At 22.3% G+C, this 13,198-nt stretch overlaps 4 protein-coding genes across 4 annotated transcripts; 1 reads left to right on the forward strand and 3 right to left on the reverse strand. All coding sequences in view use genetic code 6, as the record gives it.

Annotated features, from left to right (window-relative positions):
• Positions 1-587: 587 nt before the first annotated feature.
• Positions 588-4,774, reverse strand: TTHERM_00191160 (hypothetical protein; the record flags this gene model as incomplete). Its single annotated transcript, XM_001016693.3, has 15 exons — positions 4,601-4,774; positions 4,392-4,521; positions 4,290-4,341; positions 4,112-4,222; positions 3,850-4,018; positions 3,674-3,787; positions 3,492-3,623; positions 3,346-3,428; positions 3,145-3,292; positions 2,009-2,698; positions 1,868-1,935; positions 1,567-1,771; positions 1,126-1,510; positions 964-1,065; positions 588-901 (listed from the first exon to the last, which is right to left on the reverse strand). Exons 1-15 carry the CDS (start codon positions 4,619-4,621, stop codon positions 588-590), a joined length of 2,724 nt encoding a protein of 907 aa, XP_001016693.3. The 5' UTR covers positions 4,622-4,774.
• Positions 4,775-5,075: 301 nt separating this feature from the next.
• Positions 5,076-7,747, reverse strand: TTHERM_000191179 (rad17 cell cycle checkpoint protein; the record flags this gene model as incomplete). The annotated part of the gene is made up of 10 exons (XM_012797771.1): positions 5,076-5,112; positions 5,170-5,528; positions 5,602-5,685; positions 5,738-6,037; positions 6,088-6,343; positions 6,399-6,470; positions 6,527-6,673; positions 6,746-7,062; positions 7,112-7,381; positions 7,457-7,747. The coding sequence occupies 10 exons, from the start codon at positions 7,745-7,747 to the stop codon at positions 5,076-5,078; spliced, it is 2,133 nt and encodes a 710-aa protein (XP_012653225.1).
• Positions 7,748-8,562: 815 nt separating this feature from the next.
• TTHERM_00191180 (hypothetical protein) lies at positions 8,563-10,936 on the forward strand (the record flags this gene model as incomplete). The annotated part of the gene is made up of 3 exons (XM_001016695.2): positions 8,563-9,404; positions 9,640-10,339; positions 10,397-10,936. The coding sequence occupies 3 exons, from the start codon at positions 8,563-8,565 to the stop codon at positions 10,934-10,936; spliced, it is 2,082 nt and encodes a 693-aa protein (XP_001016695.2).
• Positions 10,937-11,735: 799 nt separating this feature from the next.
• TTHERM_00191190 (hypothetical protein) lies at positions 11,736-12,487 on the reverse strand (the record flags this gene model as incomplete). Its single annotated transcript, XM_001016696.4, has 3 exons — positions 12,253-12,487; positions 12,082-12,167; positions 11,736-11,918 (listed from the first exon to the last, which is right to left on the reverse strand). Exons 1-3 carry the CDS (start codon positions 12,383-12,385, stop codon positions 11,736-11,738), a joined length of 402 nt encoding a protein of 133 aa, XP_001016696.3. The 5' UTR covers positions 12,386-12,487.
• Between the last annotated feature and the right edge of the window lie 711 nt (positions 12,488-13,198).

The following is a 13,198-nucleotide window of genomic DNA, read 5'->3' on the forward strand; positions in this document are numbered from 1 at the left end:
ATTTAATTGCATAAATTAATATAAAAAATAAAATTATTAATGATTTTAAATACTTGAATATTAATGTTGATAAGCTATGTTTAAAGATATGAATTTATCGTTTTGCTATACAATTAATAAGCTCTGAAAGTTTAGTAAGTTTAAATCATAAAATTAATTAAAATATCGTTATCAGTTTTTTTTTTTGACATAATCCTGATAAACAATAAAACCTTAAAAATTAAAAAAACATCATGAAATTAGTTAAATATTGTTGAATGTTATTTATTACTAAATATTTATTTTTTTATATTTGAAACTAAAAATTTAATAAAAGAATTTTAAAAAATTGATAATTTGATGCCATTAATCGTGATTATAAAATAATTTTTAGTTAAATAAGTTGAAGATAATTTTTTGTAATTATTTACTTAACTTTGTTTTTGATTTTTATTAAAAATAATAATAAAAAGATTTGGTTAAAGATATGATAGGATTTGAAAGTAATAATTTAAATGATTACTTTTATCATAAAGTAAATAAATATAATTAATATTTACAATATGATTTATTTAAATTAAACATTTCTTTTTTTAAAGCTTTTTAATTCATTCATGCTGAGAATCTTAGAAAGGATCATTTGGATCATTCTGGAATTATGAATTTGTTTTTTAAGTGTAATTTGTTTATTCAGCTAAAAGTTATTCATGCTCTTATGCAATATTTAAATAATTTATTTAACTGCTTTAGTTATTAACGTGGTTATTTCTATTATTGTTGTTATTTACATTTTGATGGTTACTATTTGTTTGATTACGGTTATTTTATTAGTATTAAGAGTGGTCATCTTCATTAGAAATCTATCCTTAGCTCTCTACTTCTTCTTCATCTTCTAACATATAATTATTTTAATTAGCTGCAACTTTTTTGTATAAATGTAATATTAAATATTTATTATGTTCTATAAAAAATATAAATAAATACCTGCTTCTTGATCTACGTTACTATTATAAACATTAAAATCATTTGCAACTACATTTTTAAATGCTTTACTTTTATTTGAAAGCTGACTTTTTGAAACATCGCCTGTTTGTTATTCATAAAAACAAAAAAATTATTTTATAAATATAATATAATTTTTATTACTTTTGATGGAGTTCTTTTTTCCTGTAGGGAAAGTAACTTTTGATTCTTATTTTGGTAGGTTATTTTGGCTATTTTGTTTAGAAAATTCTTAATTAGAATCAGATTAATCTTATAAATCTTTTGCATTCATCTCTGTTAATGTATTATATCTCTCTTAGTTAAATATCTTAAAAATTGAATCTATCTTAATTTAATCTAGACTTTGATTCTCTTCATACAATTTTATAAATAAACATTCTTATTCTTAAGAATTAAGCTATATTTCTAGTTGGTCAAGAGCATACAGAAGTTATTTCTTGTCGCAACAAAGAGAACCATTAATTTTTTTTGATGCTGGGTCTCTTTAAAGCATATCAAGTAAACCTCCTTTTTGCTTATTTAATTACTTTATAAAATGCTTAGTAAAACATTCTTTTATTTATTTAATTATAAATTTATTACCTATGTTACTTTAACCATGTCTCTTATTTCTTATTATTAAGAAACTATAGTGTAATTTTCAAGTAAGTGCCTTAAAACGCTTTTTACAACAGAAATATTATTTCTTTAATTTGGATCAAATGTTATCCAATCTTAGCTATTATCTTCTATCAAATATCTAGAAAGAGTAAGAATTTATCCCTCGTCATTCATTTTAAAAGGATATCTTTTAAAGTTAAAAATTTTGATCTTAAATTTCAAATCATTCATTAACCATTTTTTTCTAAATAAATAATATAAAATAGCATTTAAAAATTAATACTCTTAAAATGCGTTGTAAATCTCTTGCAAGCTTACATCTTAATATTAATACTCGTCCTTAAATAAAAACTTTTTATTTAAAAAAATATTAACTAATTGCTAATCAATTAAATAACTTTTCATTTATAAAATAAATAAATACCTTTTCAAGTTAGTTCAAGGTGATTCTTTATAATTTAAGTTTGTACTTTAAATTTTCTCCTATTTACTAAATTTCTTCAGAATTTACTTTTTACAATCTTTTTCTTGAAAGATTTTATATAGAACCTTACTCAAAATTAGTTTAGAAAGAGCGAGTAGAAATATTTGTATTCTATCTCACACTTCTTCTATGATTAATTTATCGGCTAGAGAGCTCTCCTGGAGAATTATTATTTTCTATATCATTTATAGTTGCTTAAGAACTAATTATATCAACCTTAGTATATCTTCTATCTTACTAAAGACGCTCTAAGTCTTATCTCATTTTATAAATCAAATCCCTTTCCTTATCTAACATATTTTATAAATCTTATTTTTCTTTTACCTCAGCAGAGAGTTTATCTAATAAATCAGCTTCTTTTTCCCTAGATCTTTTTTCGGCATCCATAATCCTTTTGTCCTTTTACTAAATTTAATGAGTTAGTAAACTGATTTCTTGTTACTTTTTATCTAATTCTATTTTTAACTACCCTTCGACAGTAAACTAAGAATTCTTTTTACCATTGTTCACAAAAGGATCATTTCCTTTAAAGCTTTCAATTTCCCTATCTTTTTCAACTAGTATTCTTTTTTACTACTAATTTTCATGCTTTTAATTTCTTAACTACTTTTCTAGAGTTTCAATCACTATCTTTTTTTTTAAATGGTTAAGAAATTGTTTTGTTATTAAAATTAAAAATGTGTTTGTATTAATCGGGTGAGGTGGGTAGCTAAAAAAATTTATATATTCTAGTAGCACTTTTTCGTGTATTTTTAATTATATATGCCACAGAATTTTCATAAAAAAATTTTACTTTTTACCTACCCTTAACCCCCTTAATAGATATTAAAAGCAAAGCAATATTATCATTTTTTTTGTTTTGTAAAATAATTTTTTGGTAAATGAGCTAATACTTTATTTTTTTCATCAAGAATACAATATCTTTATAGCTAAATTTTAAGCTTTTTGTATCAATCAAAAAGTATAAATATATGTTTTATTTTTAAACTTCTAATCCTTCATTTTTGAAGAATTGCTTTATTTTTAATATCTATTTAATGATAATGTTAAAATCAATATTTTTTTATAATAAATACTCTTTAGGCAAATATTTCTTCCTCCTATCTTTTTAGATTAGCTGCCATTTAAATGTTATCTTGCTTAAGCAAAGAGAATGCTTAGTTGTAGTTGCTATTTGGGTCTCTTTGAGATCCATCTACTTCTTAACTATCATTTATCTTTAACCTTATTTTAAAATATTCGCTAAAATAAAATGTGTATCTAACTATTTTAAATACCTTTCATCTTTATCTAATTTAATTTGCTATTCTAACATTCTTCTCAATCTCAAACATTCTTCAGAATACATTTTAAGTTAAACCTATTTTTAAATTTAGTCAAATATATAAATAAAATGATAGATATCTATTTAATGTTTGAATACTTCTAATTCTTTTATTGATGTCAATTTAACAGACCTTTGTATTTTTTAAAGGTCTTGCTCTTTTGCCTTTGCTTCATTTTAAAGTTCAGTTATTTATTTCTTCAAGTTAAAGATTAATGTAGCCTAAGATTACTTTTATTTTATAAATTGAATTAACTCTAATTTTAAAAACGCTATATTACTTTATTTAAACTAGGAGTTGAATTAGCAGACTCTTTAAATAATTATTTATACTTAGATTATTCTATTTCATATGGATTGATTTATTCCTTTTTACAAATCCTAAATATTTCCTCCTTTTATTAAAAAAAATAAATTATTAAAGCTAAATAAACTCTTCCTATCATATTTAAATTACTTTCATTCCTATTAACTTGGTTTTAAGTGAGTGATTCTCTTAAACAAGAATATTTTGATTATTTTTAGTTTTAAGTAGCTCATCATACAAAACCTCCTTATCAAACATAATATTCTTAGGAATTATCTTACTAAAATCTTTATTAGAGTACCTTGATCCAATAACAGACCTAGAATTTAAAACGATTTTTATGTTATTTAGTGCATGTAAAATATAATTGAATTTTAAATAATCAAACATGTTTTTTAATTTATTTATCTACCCTTTATGAAATGATGACAGTGATTTGCTAAAATCTTAGTTACTACCTGGTGGATTAAAACCTAAGTCTCTTTAAGCCTGGTTGTAAAAGCTTGAAGTCATATTGACTGTTCTAAATTTATAATTTATAATGTAAATTTTTTCTACTATTTTTGTAATAATCTTTTTTTGCAAGTTACCTAAATTATGATTAACTTGAAGAGCCTCTCAAATCAAAATATTGCTAATTTCCTATGAATAAAAAAAATTAATTTATTAGTTTAATTCTACTATATATATACCTCTTCTGGATCCCTTTTATGTTGAAACCTTTTCTCTGTTTGGTAGATTTGAAGATTTATTTTAAATAATTTCTTCGCTTTTGTTGCCTCTCTTTTTATTGAGCGAAGTACCTGGTCTATTTTCATCCGCCTACAAACAAAGTTAAGAAAATGATTTAGTGACTCTCTATTTTTTGCATAGTTTTAAATAAAAAATATATTGTTTTTACACTATCGTTTATATTTTCCATGTAGTCTAAAACTTGATTGCTTGCTTGGTTTCTTGCTTGATTTGTATAAGATATTTAATAAATTTTAGAAGTTCCAATATTTTAGGTTTATAATAATTAATATATTAATTAATATTTCAGTAATCTATATTTATTTTAATTAATAAACTAGTAAGGAAATAATTTATTTATTGATTGATTGATGTGAGTATTATAAAGTTTTTTTATTTATTTGAACTATTTCTTTCAATTTATTTGCTATTTCTTTTCAACTGTGTAGAAATAAATATATAAATAGTGGTATTTAATTACATAAAAGTCTTAGATTTAAAAATACAATCATATAATTAGTTAACAAGAGTAACTAAGTAAGTTTGTTTTTAAGTAACTTTATTTTTTGATAAATAAAGGTATTTTATAAATAAATTAAAAACAATTAAAATAAATTAAAATTTAATCTTTTTTTATATGAGCTTCACCAGCAATCTTCAATGTCATCTTCAATTATTTCCCTTGTTTAAAAAATTTATTTAATTTATAAAATTATAATTATTTTAGATTTTAAATACTTCTATATAATTTCTTTTCTAAACACAACTATGCTCTTTTGAGGTATTAGTCCATTTTGTTTATTAAATTACAAAGATTACTCATTAGCTCCATCAGATAATTAATCAAAGCCTATACTGTCTATACTATTTGTATTTTCTTCTATTTATTTTTGCTGATTCCAACTTCCTTTTAATTTTACAAAATCCTATGCAAGAACCTAAGGATTTATACTTAGATGATGATTGAACTCTAACACGTATTTAGATAAGGTAATATAGGGAATCTATTTTTTTAATGCATTCTTTCTTTATCTTTTCTCTGTTTCCAAATTGCTTAGTTAACTCTTTGCTATACTTTAGTATTTTTTCTTGACATCCTTATTTTTTTATAATATTTCTAAATTTTAGAGCTTAAAATAATAATTAAAAAAAATAAATTAAAATTCTTACTTTTCCATTTAAATTATTAAGCATAACACCTTAACCAACAATCAGACTTGATAAATAACTATTTTCCTCTTTAACTATTTCATACTGTATTTAAAATAAACAAAACAATATCTATTAAGATTTTTTAAAAAACTACTTTTTCATTAAAATTAATTCTATCAAAAATATCACACAAAACATAATTGTTTGCTTAATTCACTACATCTTCTATATTGGCATAGAAATCTAAATAATTTTGTTGAATAGAGTTTCTAAAAAAGTCCTGGCTGCAATTAATCTGCTATATCATTTTTAAAGGATCAAAGTAAAACTCGGTTTTTCCTGAAAGGAGTTCTTCTTTCGTCATTTATCTTGGATCTTCCTTAGATCCTTTCATTTTTCTCTTATTATAGAGAAATTTTCCGATAGTGTGAAAAATAGTGAACTCGTTATCTTTCTTTTATAAAATAAATTCATATTTTACTCTTTTAGATTAAAAATAAATACCTATTTTTCTTTTTTATTAGCCTCTTTCTAATTTTCTCCCTTTTTTTTATTTTTTATAGAAAGAGAAGAAGGAATTTTGCTATAAGAAGCCATTCTAAGTTAATTTAAAGCATTAGAAAGATCTCCATTAGCAGTATTAACTATATCTTGAATTATTTCGTTTCTCTGATAGCCGCTTAGAGCTTAAAATTTTATATTGTTACTCATTTATTTTTAAATAAACTGCTATATTTCCTTATCAGAAGGTCTAGGTAAGCTTTTAATTTTTATATATATTTGTTTAAAAATGAAATACTATTAAGTTTGATTACTTTATTTCTGTAGTGCAGTTATTGTAAAACTCTGGACACTAATCTTTAAATAACTTATTTATCTAATAAGGTCTATTTAAGAATAAATTTATTATTTTATCTTTTAAATTCAAGCAAAACAAATTTACGAATAAATTGAATTGTTGAGGATAAATATTAATGGATTCCTTTTTATCCTTGATTTAATATATCTAGTATTTATAAATTCGCTTATTCTTTTTAAATCATAAAAAGAGGCATTTTCTGGTAGCTCTTGCATTACTATCACTTCATTCCTATTTATAATTTATTAAAGATCATATATATTATTTGATTGATTGATTTATTATTTGCTGATGATTTATTACTTGTATAAGCTAGCACTTTATGACCTGCTTAAAGCATATAAAAGCAAGTCAACTGGATTTTCTAAATAAGAAGTATTTGTTAAAGCTCTAGAGTTTTCATCATCCATATCATTATCTGCACTTTACTGCAATTTTCTCATTCTATTTAGATGAAGTATTTGCATTTTAAACTTTTTCTCAACAATATAACTAATTAGAGTTTTTTTGCCAATTCCAGAACTGCCTAATAAAAATAAAATATTTTTGCTACCCCTAGCTAAATCATTAAAAAAGGCTTCTACTTCCTTATATTTCTTTGTGCTAACTACTAAATCTTCCTATTAAATTAAAAATGAATTTATAAAACTCCTATTTATCTTTCTATACTTAAGAGGATGGCACTTCTAGCAAAGGAAATGCTGGCTCTCTTTAAACTACTTATTGTTATTTTTATATTTTAGACTCAAATGAATGACCATTTTAGGAGCTGCTATGCATTATCTTGCGAGACTAAAGTTAAGAATTCGAATTATTTAAGCTGCTATTATATTCGGAGTTTTTAACTTTATTATTATGAGAGGATTGCTTCATATGAGAGTCTTCTTCATCTGAGTCATCTGACAATATTTTTTTTATGTTTGTCTTCACTTTTTTAGCCTTTATTTATTTATATCGTTTTTGTAAATTAATGAACGTATTGAAATATTATATTTGAAAAGCTAAATTTATTACTGGAATATATAACGGCTGACTATTTTATGAGTTGAGTATTGAATTATTAGAGTTTTCTCTTGAAAAACATCCATTTTAATTTGTTTATTCTTAAATTTTGGACTTAAAATTAAACCCATTTGCAGAATTTTCTGAGTCAGTTCTAATTTCCTCATTCTACTAAGTATTTGAATTCTACAATTCTGTAATTTGCCCTATAAGTTGCTTATTTTTAAATTTGTTAATGAAATCTTCATCTTCGCTCTCGCTATCATCACTTTCACTATCTGAGTATGTATTTTTGTTATTCATTACTTTGTAAATTTTAATTTCTAAATTATTCTTCTTGACTGATTTTTACTTGATTGATATTGAAATGCTGTATCAGGAATGAAATGATAAAATCTTAGAAAATTAAATTATTTAATAATTTATAGATAATGCGCTTTTTAATTCTAAAATTATCAATATTATTTTCATGGATAAAAAAAGCGAGGAAATCATTCAGAAATGATTCGATTTAATTAAAAGCAATTTGAATTTTTAAAAGTACGCCAAATTTGAAAGAAAAATATTTTCTAAAAATAAACTAACAAGCAAAAATCATTTCGTAAGTAAATAAAAATCAACAATTTTAAAAAAAAATTTTTAAAGTTTTATTATAATTTAAATTAATTTTTGGTTAATAAAAAAAGTAATTTTAATATTTTAATTTAAGCTCAAGAAATAAAATATTATTTAATTTAATTTATCAAAAATCAACAAGAAAAGAATTAAATAAAAATGGCATTAAAATTTAATCAATTTTTATTATGAAAACAAATCTATTTTAGAATATTTTTTAAATAATTAATTTGGTAAAATATTTTAAAAATTAATTGACTTAAGTTATATTTAATAAATGATTATAATTATTAGTAAATTAAATATTATAAAATAAATAAAATGCTAACTCCTAGAATTAATTAAATTTGCAATTTTATTTAAATAGTGATCTACAGTTTATTTATTTATTTATTTTATAAAAACAAACACTTTCGTCATTTGTTTATATTGAATTATTTTAATTAAGAGTTTTTGAACTATATTTGTAAAGGATATTGGTTCGTATACACACAGTAAGAAAAATGAGCGTTGAGAGATCAAGGACAAGCTATTCTTCATTAAATGAAATAAATGGACTAGTTTTAGATTAAGAAAAAGAATACTACGATCTGTTAAATATACATATTAAATCCTTAGATCAAAAAGAGCCTATACAAATAGACTTTAATTCAGAATTACATAGCTTTTTACATGCAAATCTATTGAAGCCTTTTGATACCTAAACACTAAAAATGAAATATTTAAATGTTATATTAGAACCCAGGGTTGTAAAAATCCTCAGAATTTGCTTTTGGAATATTTTATGCGGCAGATTTCCTGAGACAGTGGATATTTTAGTCCAAGAAGAGGTATAAAAATATTATAAAAAGAAACTTAGCAGATTATATATTAAACTGCTGCAATCGCTACCCTAACCTAAAGATGAATTGTTAAATTATGTTATATTCACTATCTCTTACTTAATACACTTTTGCTTCTATAAGTATTTTCCTCCTCAAAGAGAATTTTTTGACTTTCGCTTCATATTGAATTGCTATCACACAGTTCTTTATGAATTCAATGGGATTCTTGTTAGTGATATTTTCGTAAAAAATCATATTGAAAAATATTTTACAAATAAGTTTCTTGATTATGAAAAAAAAAATATGAAAGAGTTGCTCTAAAGATAATTAGAGTTAAAAAAATTAAACAATAAAAAGTTTTTAGGATTCCATCTAAATTTTCCTGATATTTCTACCAGTAAAGATGGATCTGAGTTTAAGGATAAGATTATGACTTATCTAAAAAAAGACAGAAGCAAGTAATTACTTACTATTAATGATAGGAATAGCTCAAATCATTAGAGTACTACTCATATGGAAAGGTAGATTATTAATTATTAAAATATTTATATACATAAATAATTAACAATATTTATTTATCTATTAAACATTTAATAAAATTAAGAGTCTTAATTAGATTATTATTCATACTAAATATGTTTGCAAATTTGATTAATTTAGTCCCATTTAAATAACTTATTAATCTTATTTAAAAGCCATTTATTTTGATTTGACTAACGCATACTAATAATTAATTAATTATGCTATTATATTTAGAAATAGACCAAGAAATAAGCTTTATACAAATTAGATAGACAGCAGTGGCTATTTTTCAATAAATTAAACAAAATTAAGGACTGAAAGCGATTCAGCTCTAAATAGCTTGAGGTTGAATTGTAATTAAGTAAGTCCTACGATAGGAATGCTGCTAGAATATGAAGATCTTAACTTACCTTTTAAGAAGAAAAAAATGATAAAGCATGTATTTGAAAAAATAGATGAAAGTCAATAAGATATGATCAATAAAATGAAGATGATGTATTAAGATAAAGAAGTAATCAAAAAGAAAGATGTAAAAGTAAACTAAAGAGGGAGAACTTTAATTGATCAATATGATTTGAGAGCTCCTCCAAAAGAGTATTATATGAAGCATTAAAAATTACAAAAATATTTTAAAGATATGTTAGACATTAATTATGTCTTAACAGAAAAAGCAGATTAGATGAGCTAGCTGCCTTCGTCTATAGAGATCTTGAAATTCTATAACAATAAGATTGCTGGTTAATTTCAGCAAAATTAAGAGGAAAAAGTTCTAAATGATAAGCTGGCTAACCAACAAAAATAAAATTAATTTTTCGAAAATATGAAAAAAGAATAAGGTTAATAAGATGTTTTTGAACTGCCAAATGATTCAAATAAATAAATTAAAGGAAGATTAGAGGGGTTGTCATTAGCAACTTCATTACCTTCATTGATAGTAAAATTTCATTTAAATTTCTTTTTTTAAATTTAAAAAAAATAAAAATAATTGTAGAATTAAAAAAATCACACAAATAGAGAAGGAAATCAATTAGTTTAAGATGAAATTTTAACTAAAAAATCAATAATAAATTAATCTAATTTTTATCCTTCTTAACCTCCACTTTCGAAAGATTACTCTGTTTCAACATTTGTATCTCCTAAAAATGATAGCTAATTAAAGTTAGATAATGAATCTCCCACTAAGAACTAACATTCTAAAAAGCCTTAGTTTTTTGAAGAAAATCCTTAATAAGAATAATAAACATAAGATAACGAACTTTATGACACAGTAGAAAACCACAGAAAAATTAAATCAAGGGTTATGCAAAAAGAGGAAGTTATTAAACCTTCTCATCATGGCAATTTACCAGAATATATTCTTAATAGATCACTTGATCCGTAAATTATGTATGAAGATAAAAGAAAAGATTATATAAATAAATACAAATAAATATTTGATAAGATCAGTGTAGATTAAAATATCGATGATCTGCAACACAAAATTCTTTTAAAATAGAATCTTATGTCACATGGAGTAAAGAAGAAACACTGAAATATTTAACAAATAATATTTCACATTAAAATCTTTTTAAATTGAATGAAGATGCTTTCTAATTTTGCTTATTATTTATTTAAAGTATCAGTTTTTATTGTAAAATTTATTATAAAAATTGTGATAAAATCTTAAAAAGTTTTTTTAGCTGTTTAAAATCCTTTTGGATTGAAATATTTTTGTTAATTCTCATAAAAAACTAAAATAAAAAAATTAAAAACTAAAATAAATATTAGAGAAAAACAATTTAATTTTCAAAGAAAACAATTTTTATTTATGGCAAAAGCAGGAGTTGTAAAAATAAAATAAAAAATGAAATTTTTTTAAAAACAGAAAAAAGAAAGAAACTTTAGGTTATTTAAAGAGAGTATGTAGGTTAGTAGAGCAATATAAATTAGGCAGGTTTAATATAAAGTAAATAAATAAAGTTTGTTTGTTTGTTTTTAGGTTTGTTACAGGAGAGGAGAAGAAGAGAGAGTTTGGAAAAGAGAGGGGAAAGTAAAGTTTGTTGTTTATATTAGTAAATAAATTAAAATACTATTAGTTAATTAGTTTTTTAGTATTGTGCATGAATGTTGTTTAGAAGTGTGTCCTTCCTGAATATTTATTTTGAGATTCAATGCTTCTCCACACACAGCAATCAACAAAAAGAAAGTTAGAGTATCCTTAGTGCTTGAAAATATTAATTAGCTAAGGGTTTTTTATAAACATATTTTTAATCAATAATAGCAAGAATTAATACTTCAGCTTACTAATTAAGCTCTAACAAAATTTTTGTTGAGTTTCTAAATATTCTCATTCAAATAGTCTGCTCGCAAAATTATTTTAGTACTGTTTAAAATTCAAAAGCCTCAATTCGGGTCTCAAAAAGAATTCCTATTCTAACATTCATACTTCCTTCTGGCGAGATAACTTCTAATTAATATCCTCGACAGGTGTCTTTGCAAAGCAAGATTTTTTTTTCAATGTCTTCTTGCAAGTACTAAAATTTATTAAAAAACAAATAAATAAAATAAATTGCTATTTGCATTCAATTTTCATGCTCATAATTTATTTGAACGGAGTCTTCATTCTATTTGAAGCATTTTGAATAATGTTATTTTATATTATAAATTTAGGAATTAAAAATGCAGAATAAAAATTACCTAATTTTGAATGACGGTTTGACCCTTTTTAGTTCGAAGACATAGCATAAGCTATCCGTATTAGTTCTAATAAAGCTATAATATTGCTTTTTAAAATATTTAAGTTAAAAAAATCAAATTATTATTTTAAATATAAAGGGTAATAATAAATAAATAAATAATTATGATTACCATCACATAAAGCTTTTTACCAGGAAGCCGCATTAGAATTTTTTTCTACAGATTATTCATCTGCATTTTCTATTTAGAAAACCCTAATGGTCTTTTTAGTTCTGAAGAGCTTTCTCAATTATATGTCTTTCATTTTTTTAAGACTTACTTAATAAATTTTTTTTTGAAAGGATAGCTTAGCTTTATTGATTATCTAAATTTTTTAATATTTGATACAATTTTTATTATTTTTTTTGAAAATTATGTGTATTAAGTAAGATAGGTCTACCTGATTTACTGATGATACTAATCAATATATTCAAAAATTTTATTAATAAAAAATGCATACATGATAATTTCGATTTTAAACGAATTAATTTATTTCCTTATATACTTATATATAGGGAATGTTTTTTTTATTTATTATCAAATTTTTTATCATTAAATTAGTTAAAAATTTATAAATTTTTTTTATTCAATAAACTATTTAATTTATTTTACTTAATCTATTATAAAAATACTAAATTAACAATTGTGTTTTCCTATCAAAAAAATTTAGGTTCGTTTTTGTAAAATTCTGTACTGTTAAAAAAATCTTTAAAAATATAGAGGATTTTGATATCCAAAGAAAGCAATTTGTTTGTGTAAACAGAAAGAACAATAACAAAGTAATTTTTAAAAATTTTTTGGCATATAATAGAAAGCATAAGATTGGATTCTAATGATAATAATATAAAAAATAAATAATATCCTCAAATAAAAATTTAATCATGAAAAATAAAAATTGGCATTAAATTTATAAAAAAATCAATGCTCATAAAAATATTTTTTGTTAATTTACTGATTGATACACATGTTTTTTTATCAACTTAAAATTAAAATATTGACTAATTTGTTGTTTAATTTATAATTTATTTATGAGCTATTTATCAAAAATTTAATATCGCCTATTATAATACATTAAAAT

Source organism: Tetrahymena thermophila, assembly GCF_000189635.1.
Source record: "Tetrahymena thermophila SB210 genomic scaffold scf_8254638, whole genome shotgun sequence".
NCBI classification, from domain to species: Eukaryota; Ciliophora; class Oligohymenophorea; order Hymenostomatida; family Tetrahymenidae; genus Tetrahymena; species Tetrahymena thermophila.